At 38.7% G+C, this 20,536-nt stretch overlaps 1 protein-coding gene across 1 annotated transcript in view; it reads left to right on the plus strand.

The window, feature by feature from the left end:
• Nucleotides 1–1,467: 1,467 nt before the first annotated feature.
• Nucleotides 1,468–20,536, plus strand: part of LOC139731021 (polyphosphoinositide phosphatase-like) — a 43,567-nt gene continuing 24,498 nt past the window's right edge. Inside the window, exons 1-17 of the mRNA XM_071641907.1 lie at nucleotides 1,468–1,527; nucleotides 2,401–2,499; nucleotides 3,248–3,404; nucleotides 4,677–4,731; nucleotides 5,431–5,532; nucleotides 6,048–6,098; nucleotides 6,699–6,760; nucleotides 7,965–8,105; nucleotides 9,137–9,237; nucleotides 9,858–10,020; nucleotides 12,281–12,378; nucleotides 13,314–13,447; nucleotides 14,216–14,335; nucleotides 15,210–15,258; nucleotides 16,282–16,371; nucleotides 18,278–18,336; nucleotides 18,993–19,159. Coding sequence (XP_071498008.1) covers nucleotides 1,468–1,527; nucleotides 2,401–2,499; nucleotides 3,248–3,404; nucleotides 4,677–4,731; nucleotides 5,431–5,532; nucleotides 6,048–6,098; nucleotides 6,699–6,760; nucleotides 7,965–8,105; nucleotides 9,137–9,237; nucleotides 9,858–10,020; nucleotides 12,281–12,378; nucleotides 13,314–13,447; nucleotides 14,216–14,335; nucleotides 15,210–15,258; nucleotides 16,282–16,371; nucleotides 18,278–18,336; nucleotides 18,993–19,159 — 1,708 coding nt within the window. The remainder of the gene's footprint in view (nucleotides 1,528–2,400; nucleotides 2,500–3,247; nucleotides 3,405–4,676; nucleotides 4,732–5,430; nucleotides 5,533–6,047; nucleotides 6,099–6,698; nucleotides 6,761–7,964; nucleotides 8,106–9,136; nucleotides 9,238–9,857; nucleotides 10,021–12,280; nucleotides 12,379–13,313; nucleotides 13,448–14,215; nucleotides 14,336–15,209; nucleotides 15,259–16,281; nucleotides 16,372–18,277; nucleotides 18,337–18,992; nucleotides 19,160–20,536) is intronic.

Genomic DNA, 20,536 nt, shown 5'->3' on the forward strand with positions numbered 1-20,536 from the left:
GTTTTTTTATAAGGTGGGAGCGATATAAACCCATATGATTTATTTATTTTTTATTGTATAATATATTTCAGGAAAGAATATCAATGAATATTAATTAATACTGCAAGTTATAAAACAGATTAAAAAACAAATTATATGTCAATACTAGAGTAGTATTGTTTTACTTTTAGTTGTAAATGTCGGTTATTATAAGAAGGCCTACCTTGTGAGGGGCGTGTCTTTCGTCAATGTTTTCATCTTGCACCGTGTCAATTCAGGAAATGGGCCGTAAAGTGTAAGACTGGTGGTGTATACTGGTACTGGTAGTCAACTTTGATACTCTGAGTCCGAGGTAGGTCGTGATTGGCTTTGCTATTTGAGTTCTTCAACATTACTTCGATCCACATATTGATCATAATGCAAGTGATTTTGGTTAGTGATTGAATGCATTTTCTGTAGAGGAGAGGTTCCTTTACTTGAATGGCCCTGGGTTCTCGACAAGTCTTATTTGCCTAGTCCCGCATGTACAAGTTTATGTGGGTTGTGTGAGTTGCTTATGAGGATATCGGTGCTGCTACTAGTGCTAGCGCAGCGCGCTAGCACAGTAGCAGTGCACAGTGCAATGTAGTGTTAATGATGACTGTACTCTGTAGTGTGAACAGTGTTACGGAGCCGAGAAGTATATCACGTACAGTCGTACGTAGTCCTACTTAGATCTAGTGATGGTTTTAAACATAGAGAGAAATGTTTTGTGGTGGGAGAAGACAATAAGTTTTTTTTTTTTTTTTTAATATCAACTCTGTCTGTGTAGCTGCACCAAATGTCATTAAACTTTACTAATTAATGACTGTACTACAATACGTGTGGTTTGTAGTGTAAATTTAAACCCCCTTCTGGCTTTGCCGATTGCCTACATTATTCTGAGACTGCAATGCAGGGAGGCTTTCGAAAAACATTCTGTTTTTCAAAAAAACCTTCAAGGTTCGACCTCCCGTGCGAAAATTTGACTGCACGCAAAAGCATGGGTTTCTGCATGTATCTGATGGTCAAACTTTGGATGGCGTTATATAGTATAGTATTGTAAAGGCATGAGTTTTGCATACAAAACAATGACAAAAACTCAGAATTTACATGAAAATCCAAGCAGTAGGGAACACCGCTTGATATTCAATCATCACACAATGTAAGTTACATGTGAGAGGAACAGGATTGCAAGTTAAACCTCTCATTATACTGTGACATTTGGCGATTTATCAATGAGTTTGGACAGGTTTGTGCATTTGACTAAAATATGTGAACTTGGCACCCTGTCGACTGAGTCGGGCGTGTGAATGTGGCACATAAAGAGTGAAGTGCAGCAGCATCATACATGTACATAGTGTACATTCCATTTAAAGTCAGTTGCATCTGATGACCCAAAACTTTATTGATTTTGTCCTTTTTAATTTTGAACAGACCTGCCCGTGGGGAGAGCATCCATTCATCGTCATGGAGACGGATTTCTTCATCAGCAACATCCAGAAAATCGTGCTATATGAGACAAAAGCAGTAAGATATTGATATTAAAGGGATCATATAGTTTTGGTTGAGTCCTAATTTCAGGTTTCTAACATTTTTTGGTGAGATGATGAGAAACCTAGCTTATAAAATATGAAAGACTATGTAATTCCATGAAGAATTCAACGTTTATTTGATGAAAATTGGTTTTGAAATGGCTGAGATATCCAAAACAGAGCGAGTCTAATAAAGTGTGGGACCCACCTTTTATTACGATTGCTTTGTTTTGCTTTGTTTTTGGATGTTTCAGTCAGTCCAAACCTGATTTTCATCATATAAACTCTGAATTCCTCTTAATGGTACATGTATGCTCTGTAGTATTTCATAAGTGCTTTCTTGGTATCTCGCAAAAAGTTAAAAGCCCAATTCTCATCCACACCAATATATACCTACTGTACCATTACTTTAATTGGCAGAATCATGTTATTGGCCCCATTCTTGTATTTGGCCCCACCCCCTTTGTGACCCTTCAAGATCCATGTAATTAGCAAGCAATTCAAATGGGAGGAATAAGCCCTATTTATGTAAATGATAGTATCATTTTGATTGAGATACTGGTAGGGATTTAGATGTTAACTTTTTGCAAGATAACTAGAAACTGTTATATGAAATAATAAAGAGCATACAATCTAGAGGAATTAAAAGTTTATTTGATGAAAATCAGTTTTGAAATGGGGGAGATAGGTATTGAAAAACAAAGTACAGCAAAGTGGTCCTAATGAAAGATGGGTCCCACCTTTTATTAGTAGAACATCTTTGTTTTTAGATATACTGTCAGTGGCGTCTTCTCAGATGGCTGGACGGAAATTTGTGGAGCTAATTCTTTTATTGGATTTCGTTTGTACTGTTCTTCCATCCCCTCAGCGACTGTACATCATGGGATCGAACAACTCTGAGACAGAGTTTAGAGTCCTGAAAATTGACAGAACAGAGGCAAGGGGACTGGAGATCACAGATGACAAGGTACAGTGAATATTCTGTTAAATACCAGTTTTTATATATTAAAGCAACGCTGCACACTGGCACTGGTCCGACGGTACCTGAACACTAAAAATCACTGTTGGACCAGTAACTTTTTCAGGAATGGACCAGTAAAAATTGGAAAAACTGGGTGCCTACTGGGTCCGACAGACAGGTCGGACCAGTAGAAAAAATGGGTTTGTGCGCAGCCCTGATTAAAGGCATTGTTTACCATTTGCGAATGAAATAAAAACCCAGCTCTAGTGCTTCAAAATAGTTCTAAAATGTGAGTTAGAGAAAAACAACCAATATATATATTATAAAAATGTTTATCATTATAGTAAATGTTAAGTATCGTTAAGTGTAGAAAATGTGAACAATAGTTATAATAAAACTGTTTCTAGACTAAACTGTCTACAGTTATGGTTTAGTGAGAAAAATAGGGATATCTCCTTATATTTTATGCTTTATTGCAAAATTATATGGTAGGATGTTTTGTGATGCAACTGACCTTAACTATGCATCAAATGTCATTACTCAAGCATTTTTTAAATCACTGCTCCCAATGGTAAAAAATACCTTTAGTGGATTTTTCCCCCTTTGTGGACCTTGTAATATTTACAGATTTTTTTTCCATTATTAGCATAATCTCCTTGACAACCTTGACAGAGGGTTTCAGAACAGTGCAGAAATAAAACAACAACCAAAATTTAAATGCACACATGTGGTACCTTTTTTTTTTTTCATTTAGATTACGTACACCTTGAGTCAAATCAAAGATCTCCTCCAAACCCTCAAGCATGGCAACCAAGGACCGTCGCACTTTTCATCATCATCCTCTTCGTCCTCCTCATCGTCCAGTGGGATGGCGGGATGGTCGCGGTGCGTTTCGGCGTTCGGCATCGCTGGTGAGCAACCTGGCCAGAGAATGACTCCTTTTATACAGATATTGCCTTTTTTTGGGGTGTAATATAACATTTGACTTCCCTGCTGAAGTGAATTGCACACTTCGGGATAATGTAATCTTGTGGGAAAATATTAACCCGAAGGGACTCGCTCACTGCGGGAGTCAGGTGTGATATTATGACCATAGACATGACAATATAATATGCTGTGATATATGGTCCACATAAATACACATCATTTCATTTTAGCCCTGTTTAAAGTCAGCAGCCAGGCAAGTTCGTGATGTTACCTGGTTTGATGTCACTGCTCACAATATGACAATTTGGATCCTCCCTGCATTAGTCATGTGACTGCATTATGACCAATCACTGGCCAGTATTTACAATTTGTGTGTTTGTTATAGACCATTTGATATTAGATATTTCATTGTGGAAGGAAAAACATGAGAGTCAGTTTCTACTTTTCTGATCATAGTGCTACCTTTAGCTCAATTTACTGTCAGTACAGTCAGTTGTCACTCCTTTTTTGTTTTAATGATGGACAATCATGTATAAAAAAGTACCTTATTTCCAAGCTTCATTGATTAATGTTTATATCACATGTTTTGTCTCGGTCAGTGTCTAAAATGCAATTTTCAACTATCTAAACTTTTTGTTAATGAGATAATTACATTACACCACCTATCATTACACTTTGACTTTGGAACATCCTTCAAGCAATTCTGTTTTTTATTTTAGATTGTGCCAGAATTATATCAGCATGCTATAAGCCAAAATGTGACATTGTTGGGTTGTACGAGCATGATACAGACAGGTTTACTTGACTTGCATTGTCACACCTTGATTAACAGTCCTTGTGACAATATCAAAAATGTATGTGTATTTCAAAAATGAGAAAGTGGTGATCGATCAAATTACTGTCTATGCGGTATACTTTGCTAGTGTAATAGTTTGCAATTTGAGACTTGAAAGACAAGTTTGTGAGCGATTAAGTTTGCAAGTGAGAACCATATGGATGAAATTTGAAATAAATATTATCCCTTTTCAGTAGAAAACTTAGTGATTTTCCACCTTGGAGTGCAATACATGTTGACATTTGTGTTTAAAGAGGACTTTATTGGGACAAGTTGGTGATATCATGAAATTTGTGAAAATGACTTGATATACAAGGTAATGCAAAATATTTAGAATCCAGAGATACGGTATTTCACTCTATTCATATAAAAAGGATGTCTGGAGATACAACATGTTCATTTTCTTTTGTTTGCATTTCAGGTTTTGTCAGATTCTTGGAGGGATACTACATTGTTCTGATTACAAAGAGGAAAAAGTAAGTGGCAAGTTTTTGGACAAATTAAACAATATGTTTGCCCATGACACTCTGCTTTTGCTCGTCAATACAGTGATGTGTCTGTATCAAATTCGTGTTAACCTCAATCATTTTGCTTATGATTTTTTTCTTTGATCATGTATCATTGAAAGTAGAAATTTCTAGACAAAAGGTGATAATGTCAAGGATGATGATCATAATGATGATGATGATGCTGATGATGATGATGGTAGTGGTGGTGGTGGTGGTGGTGATGATGATGGTGATGATGATGATGGTGATGGTGATGATGGTGAGTGTGGTGTGACTAACTGAAATATACTTTGTAGATCTGCATTTATTACTTCTAATCATCAGCGTCCTGGTGAATGCACAGATGGTAGTGATAAAAGTCGCAATGAAAATTACAATGGCAGCATATCAAACAGGGATATCAAAAGCAATGAAAATGATTGTGAGAATTTAGGATTAGATTTTACTGTGAAAGCTTAAATTTTGCATGATTTATAATTTACATTGAACAAATTTCGATGGACTTTGTATGTTTGATTTGTGCAGCAGAGTGTTTTTGTACTTTAATGATTTTACATTTCCAAATGTATTCTTGTGTCACGATTTTCACAATCAAAATAGTTCAGTAGAGTACAAAATACAATACGGTCTATGAGACAATTAAGTGAAATACTCTTGTATCTACAGATCAGCAGTCATTGGGGGACACACCATCTACAAGATAGAGGATACCACAATGGTTCCCATTGCCCACGAGAGCTTTAGGAGGCAGCATCCGGATGAAGCTAGGTGAGCAGTGCAGTGCAAACAGGTCACAACCGGATTAGGCCAGATGGGTGCAGTTCAAACAGAATGCAGTATTCAGAGTTGAGCCTCCCATAATGTGACTTCTGGTCACTGTACAACTCTGTGTAATAGAATTTCATATTCTTCTTTCAGTTTGTCGTGCACATACATTTGATTTGGGATTAGTGTTTACACTACTACATTGATAGACGCAATTTTATCTAGTACATAAATTGTAGTGTACATGGTGGACTCTTTATGGACATGCTCTGAATTATACATATGAGGAAATAGGAGCCAAATTCTTTTTAGACACATGCAATTCTTAGCAGTTCAATATAAAAGAGGAAAAGATATGTAGAAGAAAGGAATATCAAACGCACAATGTAATGCATCAAAACTTCTTGACAGAAGATATCCTGTGTTACACTGTAGTGTGGGATGTTTTGATATCAGCATGGGGAAAATCTGTGTAAAAGTTGTCATTTTAGTGACTTGATTTTCATCTGATTAAACAGGTACTTCAAAATCTTCCAGAATGTGGATCTCTCGAGCAACTTTTACTTCAGGTGAGCTTGAAACTGTCTCTTACATTTATTAAAATTGTAGATGAGTTTCTTCAGTTTCACTGAGTGAGAATGGGTATGTGTCATTGTTATGACTATCAGATCACATTATACAAAAAACTGCTTATTGCAAACTGATTGGCAAATAGCCCTTCGTTTATGTAAATGAACACTGGTTATTCAGTGTCTGTATCATAGCCAAAAAAAATAAAAAATCATGGGCATACATACTTGGATGGAATTTGAACCCACAACCTCCTGATTTTGCATATGCATTACACTGTAGACTGGATGAGATAAATTTCGCAGACAGCCATGGCAGTAATGGCTTTAGCAGCGCATAACATTGTAAAAGATAAGTGGTCAGCATTGCAACAGCAAATTCGCTCACACTACAGGACAAGCGAAGGTGAAGAAAACTGCAAGTAGCATCACAGTCATATCTCACAATATACCTGCCTTGAAAGGAAAGACATAAAATGATATTGCACAAGACAAAGCAAAAAATTTGTATGCTTTTATTTTTGCATTGTGTGAATTGTGTGGAAATTTGCATTTTTACATTATTCTCTCCTGGTTTGTTTCCTTAATCTGTGTGAACAGCTACAGCTATGACTTAACCCACTCACTACAGTACAACCTGACTGGCTACAAAGCCAGGAGTGGTAAGTTTACATTGATGCAACAGTTGGATCACAACTCTTCCTGAGTAGCTAGTAGGATTATATTGGTTTCCATATGTTTATGATGCAATATCAAGCCCTATCACAAGTGGCCATTGTAATGAGGCTTATTAACTCTTTATGTGCCACGTTCGCACGTCCGACTCAGTCGACGGCGTGCCATCTTCGCATATTCTGCTCAACACACAAAACCGCCAAAACCGATCGATAAATCGCTAATCCCGTGGTACGATGAAAGCGTTTCTGGCGCTTTTGTTCCTCTTACATACGGCTTGCATTCGCTGTGGTGATTAACTATCAAGCGGTGTTCCCAACTAGATTTGCGTGTACATTCTAAGTTTCTGTCACGGTTTTATGTGCAAAAGTCATGCCTTTACAGTAATGTTGCAACTGGTCATTCAAAAGAAAAATTGAAAATAGATTTTTCATACAATTTATATCAAAACAAAGTTTGGCACTCTTCTTTAACTTTGCTCACTACAGAAATTTGTAGAAGTTATACAAATTGGAAAAACATAATTCTTCATCAAAGCATGACTACCTTCGTGTCTCAGAATAACGTGGCACGCAGGGGATTTCCACCATGGCACATAAAGAGTTAAGAGGAACTTGGTCCTCATTTGCAAGGAAGAATATTTTGGATGTACCACTTTTCACAGTCATATATGTGTATGCCAAAAGTTATGTGCATTTATGATTAAAGTATGTAATGAAACATGAGGTCAGTGAAAGCCATTGCTTTGAATATGTCTAGGGGTAATGGCCTCATACACAGAAGGTCTTTCTATAGTCTTCTTCTTGTATGACACAATGTGCCATGGGGTCAGCATCATTCGCCCGTTTTACTTGTGTGGGTAGGTAGGTGGACCACTCCATCTAGGTAACACCCTGCTCTGATCTTTGCAATGAATAAATGAAGCGGGATCTTTAACGTGCATTAGTTGTGACTCCCTCATACATGGGGCCTCCAATTAATGTCCTAGCTGAGGAACAGAGTGTTTTGCCTCTTACCAGAGGGGACAGTATGATTTCACACAACATTGCTCAGCTAGACTTGGGAATCAAACCGGGGTCATTTGGATTGGGAGGCAGACGTGCTATCGACTTGAGCCAAATCACCGCCCTCCTTTGTACACTGATGCTTCTTTTCCTCTTTACATTCTCCATTCATGCTGTATGTCTGCAGCTGGGTCGAGTCGGCCCCGTGCTGTGCCCATCCAGCCTGAAGCCAGGTTTGCGTGGAACGACTACCTGTGGAGAGGGGTGAGGGACAGGGTGCATCCCTGCTGGGTCACCCACATCATCCACGGATTCCTGGGACAGTGCAGTATCCTTGACCCTTCAGCCCTCAGAGATGTATAGTCTTCACAAATCATTGATGTTGTAAATGGACCTAATATACTGTATACGCTATGTATTTCACGGGGGTTTTATTTTCGCGAATTTCGCGAGTCCGGAGCTATTCGCGAAATTAACAACACGTGAAAATATTACCTTCCAAAATGAATCCCTTGCCTTGATGATACGAACATTTCAGTACTAGTATACCATGTCATGGCTTTACGAACAGACCATACTGGCTAAGCTTGTTTCCGCACGTCCACGTCTACTTACGAATACTGTAGAGAGCCAATCCATTATCGCAAGGGGACCACTCATCAGAAATCTAGCGCGATGGACTTAACCACTTCAAAAATGTTGAATTCTAACTTACTAGTTCGCAGCGTTTGGTGAGTTTTTTTCATGCAGTGTATAACTAGTATCATTCTTATTTGCTATAAGTTGAAAATTCACTTTCTTTGCCACTTCATATTTTCTCTGGTCCCTCAATTGCGAATTTAACCACTCGCAAAAATGTGTGACAGCAGCAATTCGCGAAAATTTATGTACGCAAAAATTATATACAGTAGGAAGTTGCACTCAGTAATGTTGATGATAGTGAGAATGATCATAAGAATAATGATATAGAAAACTATAGTTGTGGTGGTGTTGATGATGATAGTGGATAGTACTAATGATAGTGTTAATGATGAAGTGTTAAATGAAAGTCGTGTTAACAATGGTAATGATATGACAGTGATAATGATAATAATAGCAGTGATAATAGATGAGATGTTTCCTTCAACCTGAAGAAAACACCGGGCACAATTTTGCACAACTGGTGTAACTGAAATGAGATCTACTGAAAAGTACTTTCGTTTCTTAAAAGATGCTTTGTTCATAAGCCTTTACATCAAGGTGTTGTGAGGGCTTGTGTCAAGACTAATTTCTTGCCACTAACACTCTTAAATTGTGAATCAAGAAAAAAAAATGGTTGGACGGAACCAGGAGTTGATTTCCTGAATGATATCAATCCAGATGTGTGTGTGTTTGGGAGGCCGGTGCTCATCACATTGATCGCCAGGAGATCCTCACAGTTTGCTGGTACAAGGTTCCTGAAGAGAGGTGCAAACTCGGAGGTTTGTTTTTAATCTGGTTGATGTTGCCAATTTGGGAAGCTTTCCTTTTTTCACCGACTACCTCTCTTTCTGCATGTGTGCATTAGTGAAAATTTCTGCGAGTCTGTGCTCTTAAGGGTTGACAAACATTCATTTTAAGTATATAATGGAATTACAAGGATATATTGCTCATTGTAGCAGGTTAATTATTGCTCTAAATCTGTTTTTGTACCATGCGGAAGTTTGTTTGTTTAGTTTACAGCTAGGGCATGAACAACTCGACAGCAAACACCTAAACCGGACTTGTACTGTCAATGATTTTGAAATTCTGACATGAACAGAAGTTGGGCAAAAAGTCTTATTGCTAGATGACCACCTCGCTCACGACCTGACAATGTGGTTGAATGTGGTTATTCATGGTCATTATATGCAACTCGATAGAGAGTAGGTTGCTGTGTGATAGAACATGTTCATGTTCATTGTTTATTTTTCTCCATCGCAACATAATCAACAACGTATACAGTATGCACAGTGTACATGAAAGAACTTCATAAATAGTTCTTTTACAATGCAGCTGCAGAAGGCTTAATAGTATGGCAGTGATTGTGTAATTATTATCTCCCCATCTTTGTCTTTTTTAGGGAAGAGTGGCCAATGAGGTTGAGACGGAGCAGATCGTCCACGACGCCTCCCTCTCAAAGTTCAAGCGGGGGCGCTACACATCCTATGTCCAGCACAGGGGCTCAGTGCCGGCCCTCTGGTCTCAGGACATCACAACCATTGTCCCAAAGCCGCCGATCATGAGTGAGTAGCCTCTTTCACTTGAAGGGGAAACTTCCCAAAATATGTAGGCGGGGCTGCACACTAGCCCATTTCTTCTACTGGTTCGACAGAATTTTCCATTTTTTGCTGGTAAATTCTCGAAAAAGTTATTGGTCCAACAGTGATTTTTAGTGGTCAGGGACCGTCGGACCAGTGCTAGTGTGCAGCGTTGGTGTAGGGCTCAGTGAGTAGAGAAAGAACACTTCATGAAAATTTTGAAGAGAATGGGGGGAGGTGGGAGGCCTCCTCCTAAATCTTTTACGCTGCCTCACAACGGCTGAATTTTTCACTCTCAAATCTCATGACTTTTGTCTCACTGTGTCTGATTTGTGTAGATCTGACCCATGGTTGTGGTATCAGATTCTAATTACTGATCACAAGTCAAGCGAAATCATGATCAAATTCTTCGTTTGCCTGTGTATTTAATAGCCTATTGCAAAAAGAAAAAAAACTTCAAAAACTCAACACCATTTCTTGTCACTACTACAGTATCATTAAAGGTCCAGGGGGGCGTTTCATCAACGAGTTCGTCGGAGTTTTCACCGACAAATTTGCTATCAGCCAATCAGACGCAAGGATTTACACTGGCAACTGTTCAAAGCTAATGAAATCCTTGCGTCTGATTGGCTGATAGCAAATTTGTCGGTGAAAACTCCGACGAACTCGTTGATGAAATGCCCCCCTGTTTACCTTTGGGAGCAGTGATTTAAAAAATTTTCAAGATATCACTTTTGATGCATGCGTGTAGGTCAGTTGTATCACAAAACATCCTACCATAAGAAAGTTTTGCAGTAAAGCCTAGAATATAAGGAGATATCACTATTTTTCTCATTAGACCGTAACTGTAGACTGTTTAGTCTGGAAACATTTTTATTATATCTACTGTTCACATTTTGTATATTTAAGAATACTTAACATTGATTATACTGATTCAAATTTTTACATTGGTTGTTTCTATCCGTAACTCACATTTTAGAAATATTATGAAGCGCTAATGCTGAGTTTCTGTTTCATCTGCAAATGGTAAATTATGCCTTTAATATTCATGTTACGAATGCAGTTTATGGATGGTGAAATGATGAAATACATACAGGGGAGCTGTACGATGATGTAAAATGTCATGATATTAGACCGATATGATAAAAATTATTTCACAAAATAGTATATCTGGAATATGTCACATGGCCCCTTCAGAATTCGAACTTCTCCTGACTATGAACAAATTAAATCAACCAAAACTTGATGATTTAATAACTGTTAAAATCTTTGTACAGTTTCTTCAAGCTTTAATTGAGTGTGTCACCATGGACCTACTACACATGGACATTCATCGCTCGTTAATTAATTCGTGCACCTGTTTCTGTCAAAAGTGTCACAAAAACATTTTGAACATGCTTTCCTGCTTTGATCCAGTGTTGTCCACCGACAGCCAGCCTGGATTAAAACAAGACGGCGCTTTGAGAAATCTAAAAACTACGTGCGCAGAAGATAATAACTCTCTTAAATCAAGAAAAATGCATGTGCGGTTGTAGTGCATATTGTGATATCATCGCTAAAGCGATTTCATTTGCGAAATGCAAGTACTTTACAAGAAACAGCAAGTAATTAAGCAGGTTGACTGTGATTTGTAATCTATTTTTCCCCATTTGTCACACATTATTTCAGAGTAAACATGGGCAGTGACAGTAGACGACATGCTTGTCTTGCCATTCAGAGATGTGACATGCATGGCCGCAAGCGGCCGCTTCAGTAATTACAAATTTTGTGACACAATATTTGTCCTTGTTTCAGGTTTGCTGCTCCCCATCATTGGTGTTTATTCGAAGGCAGTTGGAGTCTGAAAAGGCACCTCAGCCAAATAGGACCGAAATGAGGGAAACCGGGTTCTTTTGTCAGTGATGATGCATGATTACACATTCTTCATTGTCCAAACGTCTGAATGTACTCATTAAGATGCACATAATCAGGTGGCGGTGGTGAACATTGGATCAAAGAAAGACCTCCGTATGTGTAGTAGGTCCATGGTGTCACTAACCATTCTTCATAGCTATTAAATTTACTGTAACTTCCTGTAAGTTTATTTTCTTCATTTGCTAAATCCACATTAACCCATTGAAGACGAGTCCCGAGTATACTTGGGCAGGTGTCTATGGGAAATGCATGTTGTAGAAAAATCAGGCCATCCTCAACAAATATGAATATTTGAAGTATGAATATGAATATTCAATACCCCCCATTATAGTTGACATGGCGGATCCTTTTGCCCACCTGGCCGGTCGCCATGTCAACGACCTCCTGAGTCGTTACGGAGCTCCTGTGATCGTCGTCAACCTCGTTAAGGTAAACAGGAGAGAACTCACCAGTGAAAAGCGCTGTTTGCTAAAATCCCTCCTCAGAGCCGAAAAACTTGTTAACTTCTTTTTATCTTTCCACTTTCTTTTGATAATGCAAAGTGTTGACATAATAAATCATTCCTGCTTTTTATGTCCTGCATTAGGTAAATATGGGCAAAGATCCTTGTGAGCAGTGTAGGTTTTGTGAATGGAAATTGAGGGCCCAGTAAAATAAGCATGAAATTTTTTCAAAATTCCCTGGCTCAGGATATTTTTTAAAAAATCTAAATTGCAAATTAGAGGTGATTTAAAGGCAGGAGATCAGTCTGGTCTGAAAGCATAATTTGCAATAACAAGTTATTCGTATTAGTCAAGACTCAGATTTCAAAATTGCATGTTAAAGGGATAGTACAGTTTTGGTTGAGATGGGGCTTCAGGTTTCCAACATTTTTTGATGATGATTTATTTTTTTTTTTTTTAGATGATGAGAAGCCTCTCATGAAATGTCTAAGAGTACACAATTCTAAAAGGAATTCAAAGTTTATTAGATGGAAATTGGTTTTGAAATGGCTGGGATATCCAACACAAAGCGATCCTAATCAAAGGTTGGACCCACCTTTCATTAGGATTGCACTTTGTTTATCTTGACCATTTCAAAACCAATTTTCATCTAATAAACTTCAAATTCCTCTTAGAATTGTGTGCTCTTAAACATTTCATAAAGTGGTTTCTAAGTGTTTTGCAAAAAGTTAAAAGCTGAATCCTCACCTCAACCAGTAGTATACCATATCTGCAGATCCATCCCATATCTTTCAAAATTATCTTATGTGCATGGTAGGCTTTGTATCTCATTGCATAGTGTAACACATGCAACAAAACTGCGTATGCTTTTACATTGTACCTTGTATTCTCTATCAATTTTCTTCGATGTCCTCTGTGTAGAAACGGGAAAAGAGGAAAAGAGAAAGCTACCTGACTGATGCTCTCTTTCAGAGTGTAAAGTATCTCAACCAGTTTCTCCCACCAAAGCACCACATCCAGTACAAACATCTTGACATGGCAAAATCCACCAAGAAGTGAGTTCAGTCTCAACCATGGCTTACATGTGACACTACCAATGTCCTTCTTTCGAGTAACATGGGTTACTACTACTGTCCTGCAGGTCGTCCCTTGGTTCACAGCAGTCCTTGGAATTTGTATGTTATATTGGACATGTTTCATTACGAGGGGCCTTGATTGATTTTAACAATTTTGAGGGTTAAAAAATGACATAATTTGCTTGCAGACATTGTACCATGTCTTTCACTGCCAGAACAGGTAGTGATAGGCATCACACACATTTAACATGTTTGGCGCCTATTCATGCTGGTTGAAGATGAAAGGGTCTTTGCTCCAAAAGTCCCTTGACAATGTCCCTTGATCAGAGGGTGGGGAGTTGGTAGGAATATACCTTTTTCCCGGGCCTGCAACCCAACAAAATATTGCTTAACATTTAAAAAAAAATCCTTTTGTATTCACCTAAATGATGCATGCGGGAGAGCTTTGCACCTCAATATGAATATCAATGTCTCATAAAATTTTCATTTAGTACACATGTTTAGAATGCCGTGCCAAGTGGCTTAGAATTCCAATTAAAACAGCCTCAGGATAATTATAGCACAATCCACCTTTGATGGATGCTAAAACTGGTCATGAGGAAACGGTGCATGAGATTTCTTCCTTTCCCCCACCCTAGCCAGCATCTAAGGGAAGGAACATGTCTTTAAGGTCTGTAAGTTCTCCTTCATGTTACTGACCCCCCCCCCCCCCCCCGCCCTCTCTTTGTTACCCCCCTCCCTCTGCAGTAAGCACAGTGATGTGATGGCACGGCTGGAGAAGATTGCAGCCCGCTCCGTTGAGAGGACGGGTATCTTCCTCTGTGGTCAAGCCATCCACCCCAGCGTCCCGGTGAGAGACGAGTCCAGGTGAGGGTAAAAACTTCTCCTCCTTGGAGACGGAGGATGCCTGCATCTATACGAATGACTTCTCATGAATGGCATTGTCTCAGCATCATGGTCATGGGTGAAGCATATTGGACTGTTGTCCATGCAACAGTGAAAAATATGTAACTTGTCACAAATGAAATCCTGATAAAATCACAAAGTGCTGATTTTGAATTTCAATTAATTATTCCAACAATCTCTGGACTCTGAGCTTGCCCACTGATATATACTTTTGGTATCACTTCACTTTTAAACTCTGAGCTTCACAGCATTGTATACTGTAAAACGAGAAATGTTCGCGTGCATTTTAATTTCGCGAATTTCGCGAGCGCCAAGATTCGCGAAATTAAAATGCACGCGAAATTTCTCATCTACACTATATGCATTGAACGCAAGAGGCAATTCGCGAAAATTTCTTGCCACGAAAAAGGCCGTCGGCTCCAATTCGCGAAAATTTCGTGCCGCGAATATATCATGTTTTACAGTAGTTTATTTCACTATCTGAAATCCATGCCTGCTGATCACACATCATAATGTAAATTGACTTGGAGGTGTGGATGCAGTCACATAATGTATGCAGCAGATTAAAAAATTTAGTAGGTCAATTCAAGACAATGATGTGCAATGCTTTGGAAGAAATTGAAAAGTTTGAAATATTAAAAAAAAATACTAGTGTTGAATTCGATCTGTTCTGTTTTTTTTTTAAAAGGTGTAAATATTCACAAAATGTATGAAATATTCCTCATGGTGTGCTACAAGGGCCATATTATTGGCTACTTTTCGGGGGTTTTTTTGGTCCTCATTAGATGATAAATGTTGAGGTTTGATAATTCTGTTATCACTTGCTGTCCCACAGGATGGAGGTCACTGATGAAGAGCTACCTGGTCACATATTCATCAGACAGGTCAGTGACTGTAGGGCATAGATTTGCCCCAAAGAGTACATACACTGCCAGTTTGCATACATACATGTATATGATCGATATATTGGTTGACCTGCCTTTTTGCATCATAAGGCACGGTCAAAATATCGAGAAGTTTAAGATCGCGAAGTCTTCGCGATCTTTTGTCGTGCTGTCGGCAGCCAAACTTCTCGATTTTTGGATCGAGAAGTTTGGGTCATCGGCGTGCGCGCGCAAGAAAGAAAAGAGAGCGCGCCTTCTGATGGCTAGTGATTGTGACGTAACAATCCGCGCCTGTACGTGACAATGGCCTCGCGCTTCGGAGACACTGTCCGCAAGCATGTGGTGGACTGGTCACGTGACAAAGATTGTGAAGTTTCAGTTTGTCGTGGTCACACTGGCAAAAGATCAAGAAGTTTGGAGGGGTGGGGGGGGGAAAATCCCTAGTTGATGTGGGAAGTTTCACTGGAAGTTTGCGGTCACACTGGCCAAACTTCAAGATCTTAAAGATCGCGATCTTAAACTTCTCGATCTTTTGCCAGTCTGACCGTGCCTATAATGATACTTTGTAGATGTGCAGAAGAAATGGTGACTTTATTCTAGCCCGTTTGCTGTAGTCCAGAAGTTGGAAAAATGCTCAGCATTCTCTCTTTGTTCTGTTTTCTTACTCTTTTCTTTTGTTGGGAATGAGGACGTTTCTTAAGAAATTGTGAGTAGAAAGTCAGAACAATATGAGGGTTTAATTTCCAGACTTTGACAAGTCGAGACTAATGGCTAGGTCGACAGTTAATGAATGTCAAGTGTCTCTGTTACATGCTTTTAAAATGTACATGTACCAATACCCGTGAAATCAAATTTGTGTACAGCTAGAACACACAGAAAACAGCCAAAATTCACCTTTGAAAGCCCCTGAAAGTATACATATTTTGATAAATCATAATGGCGCTCACTCCATACACCATGTAAAATGGTTGGCAGCGCCCTCCTGGACTTTCGTGAAGTAATCGGTTCCCTTTTGTCCTGCAGACCGGAGTGGTCAGGACAAACTGCGTGGACTGTCTTGACCGCACCAACACCGCCCAGTTTGTCATCGGCAAGTACGCCTTGGGTCACCAGGTGGGCATCCTGAATATCTGAACTTTTTTTTTTAAACATCCAGTTTGATGAAAATTATATGCTCGAGAACATTACTTGTAATGTGTCTGATGACTTGTTTGAAATGTTGCTAGAAATTTAGGATTATCTTTGTACAAACCCAGGCGATCATCATTGATTTTTTGGCTCTGACACATGAAGTTACGATATTCAGATGATCCCAGTGCGAACGCTCTGTTTATTCAAAGTTGATGCGGGGACTATTCTTGTTGTCAGATCAGTAGTCCTGCCGAATTTGCATTTGTCTCTACTGCCGCAACAATTTTTTTAAATGCAGACCTACTAATGAAACTTTGATGAAATAATAAACCCAGTGAAGATCAATGAGACAATCAAAAGTCTGAATATGTAGTAGCATTGCCATTGCATATATCTTGTTGATGATTTGTTTGTATCAAGTTCTGAATACTAGTGTATCATCATTGTTTGGGTGAGTAGGGCAGGTTGATACATTGGCAGGAAACGTACTTGAAATATCACTGAATTAGGCAAAATTTGATGAAAAAATTGGAAGAATGGAGGTCCAGGTTCACGTTAATTTCTTTGACCCAAGAAATTATTTCCTTCACAATCTATTGAAAGGTTCATAAAATCAAATATGCTGCCATGCTCTGTCATTGTGTCAGTGCACATTGTAAACTTTCATGTCTGGGTATCCATTGATGTTGATTAGCCTATGACTAGTAGTGATATCCTACATGTAGGTAACGGAAGCATTACGTTTGGTCACTGAAGTGCTGTGCTTGTTTGATAAGTGTTACACTTACCTTCTTATACTGTCTGTATAAAAGGAAATTGAGGATATTACAGCATTCACAATTACTTTGCTCAGATTCAACATTAACATTTTATTGTTCCCGCCGAACGAGTTCGAGCAGGGGACTATGAAACGGGCTCCGTACGTGTTTGTGTCCGTGTGTCCGTCCGTCCGTCCGTGTGTCCGTGTGTGCGTCCGTGTGTGCGTCCGTGTGTGATCAAAATCTTCAATTTGCTACTTCTCTGTCATTTATGAGCCAATTTTGATTCTGTTTGCTTTATATGATAGCACTATATGGGAGCTTTGAAACTTCTACACAGAATTTCAGTTGTGACCTTTGACCTTGACCTTTGACCTATATTGTACATTTTGCTACAAAATGCTACTCCTTCGCCATTTCTAACCCGATTTCGATTCCGTTTGCTTTATGTGATGGCACTAGGTGAGGGCTTCAAAACTTCTACACAGAATTTTGACCTTTGACTTCTTTGACCTTTGACCTTGATTTTTTGACCTATATTGTACATTTTGCTACAAAATGCTACTCCTTCGCCATTTCTAACCCGATTTCGATTCCGTTTGCTTTATGTGATGGCGCTAGGTGAGGGCTTCAAAACTTCTACACAGAATTTTGACCTTTGACTTCTTTGACCTTTGACCTTGATTTTTTACCTGTATTGTTCATTTTGCTACAAAATGCTACTCCTTCGCCATTTCTAACCCGATTTCACTTCCGTTTACTTTATGTGATGGCACTAGGTGAGGGCTTCAAAACTTCTACACAGAATTTTGACCTTTGACTTCTTTGACCTCTGACCTTGATTTTTTACCTATATTGTACATTGGCTACAAAATGCTACTCCTTCGCCATTTCTAACCCGATTTCGATTCTGTTTCCTTTATGTGATGGCACTAGGTGAGGGCTTCAAAAGTTTGCACAGAATTTTGACCTTTGACTTCTTTGACCTTTGACCTTGATTTTTTACCTATATTGTACATTTTGCTACTAAATGCTACTTCCGGCGGGGACATATATTACGCACCGCATAATTTCTACTTTTCCTTGTTTCTTGTGTGTGTGTGTATGCGTGTGTGATTGATCCTTTACAGCTGTACTCGCTGGGACTGGTTGACAAGCCACACTTGGAGTTTGGCTCCGACGTTGTCAGGTATTGCCTTCCAGAAATCATTCTTTTCTCAGTTCATCAATACAACATTCCTTGTTGCATTGGCTAATAGATTATAAAATTACGTACAGTTTTAATCCAAGGTCGGCTAAATAATACCATGTTGGGTTAGATGAACTCCAAAGAAAGACTGATCATTAACATTGTTTGCATTTTGTGCTGTTACGCTTGCATTCAAGTTTAGTCTGCACTACATACACCTGTCTATGTTCTTTACATATGTATGTATGCAGAGCAGGCTATTTAAAGCTAGGCATAGATACTGTATAATCATAAATTTCATGTTTTCTTCACTTGTGAGTTAACTAATGTGAAATAATGACATGCCCAAATACAGCCTCTCATGACTTAAATGTACACGAATATCGTCTCCAAGGTGGGAAAGTGCCTCGTGAATTGGGGTTGATATGTACATTACATTCAGTGGTTGTGATTTACGATAGCTTATTCAAAGACTTGAATTGGCCTAGAAGTTGTGATTCACAAAATGTTATGTTCATGAAGTGTGGCTATGTATGCGGTAGCTATCAGCAAGTGAATTTGAATCCTCCAACAGGTGCAAATGACAGTGTGCTGTCAAAGTGTGATGGAGATCATGTTCTTTTCCCACTCTTGACCTCATTCATCCTAATACCCAGAATGTTGGAAGATCTCTATGAAGACATGGGGGATACCATCGCCCTGCAGTACGGAGGCTCCCAGCTGGTCCACTCCATCAGCACCTACCGCAAGATCTCCCCATGGACCTCGCACTCCAGGGACATCAAGCAGACACTCTCCCGTTACTATAGCAACGCGTTCTCCGGTGGGTGAAGCAGGGCAGTCGGGACAGCCCCCGCTCTTTTTTTTGCATTCCTCCATGTGTCCCTGGCTGTGAATTTTATGTCGTTATGTCAGGATAGTACTTCTTCATCTTTTAATAAAGATATAGGAGATTCTCAGCTCGGATATTAAAGTAAAGTGAACTTGATCCTCGATACACTTTAGATGGAATTTATGAATAACTGTCAGATTTGCTCACAAAGTAACTAATGAAGGAAATCACATTCAACAATGGTCTGATGACGAATATCAGGCTGCATGTTGATTAAATGGATAAAGAAAAAACTCTACAAACTTCAAATTTCTTGTGTGCATTGTGAGTTGACCACGGCAAAGGAAATTTTGCCTCAGGCTTTGCTAATAATGTGGGAACAACTTCACACATACATCGTACTTATCTCACATGTAATGTCATCTTCTAGTAAAAACTGAAAGTTTTTCATGAATGCTGCTAACATTCAGATTAAGGGTCATATGTGAGGTCTGTACCTATGAATACAGGTAATAATGTGCTTCTGTAATGCAATATATGACAAGAATCATGTCTGCTTCTCTACAGTTTTTGCTGAGCTCTATTATAGGTTGATGGTTAGAATCTGTAAGCTACCATTTTTTTTTAAACTCACAATTTTCATTTTTGAAATACAACTCAATGCCAGAAGTTGGTTTCTCCTTCCTCCAAATTGCATGTGGTGATGAATGAGAAGTAAAATGACCCCAAAGATTGGTCAGTTTGGCTGCAGTTTTGTGTCGCTCTGTTTTAGCTTGATCATGAGAGAATCTTTAAGTTTAAAGGCATAATTTACCATTTGCAGATGAAACAAAAACCTAGCATTAGTGCTTTAAATTGTTCTAAAATGTGAGTTAGGGATAGAAACAACCACTGTAAAAATTTGAATCCGTATAATCGATGTCAAGTGTTGTTAAATACACAAAATATAAACAATAATTATAATAAAAATGTTTCCAGACTAAAGCGTATACAGTTACGGTTTATTGAGAAAAACACTGCTATCTCCTTATATTTTAGGCTTTATTGCAAAACTTTTAAATGGTAGGATGTTTTATGACACAACAGACCTACACATATGAATCAAATGTGATATCTTGAACATTTTTGAAATCACTGCTCCCAAAGGTAAACTGGACCTTTAACATCGTCTCATTTATCTTAACATTTGAAAGACATTTTAATAGAACAAGAGGGTTCTCCTTCTCATCACTGAATTGTTTCTGATGGTGAGTGAAGAGCATAGAGATAGGTTTGTCAGCAGACAAAGAAACCTAGTTTCAATTCACATTCAGTATGATAAGAAGACAAAAATCTGAATTTAGTTTCCACTCTCATTCAATGTGAAGA

Source organism: Diadema antillarum, unplaced genomic scaffold (genome assembly GCF_040938485.1).
Source record: "Diadema antillarum isolate AM-2024a unplaced genomic scaffold, OU_Dant_1.0 scf00000022, whole genome shotgun sequence".
NCBI lineage: Eukaryota > Metazoa > Echinodermata > Echinoidea > Diadematoida > Diadematidae > Diadema > Diadema antillarum.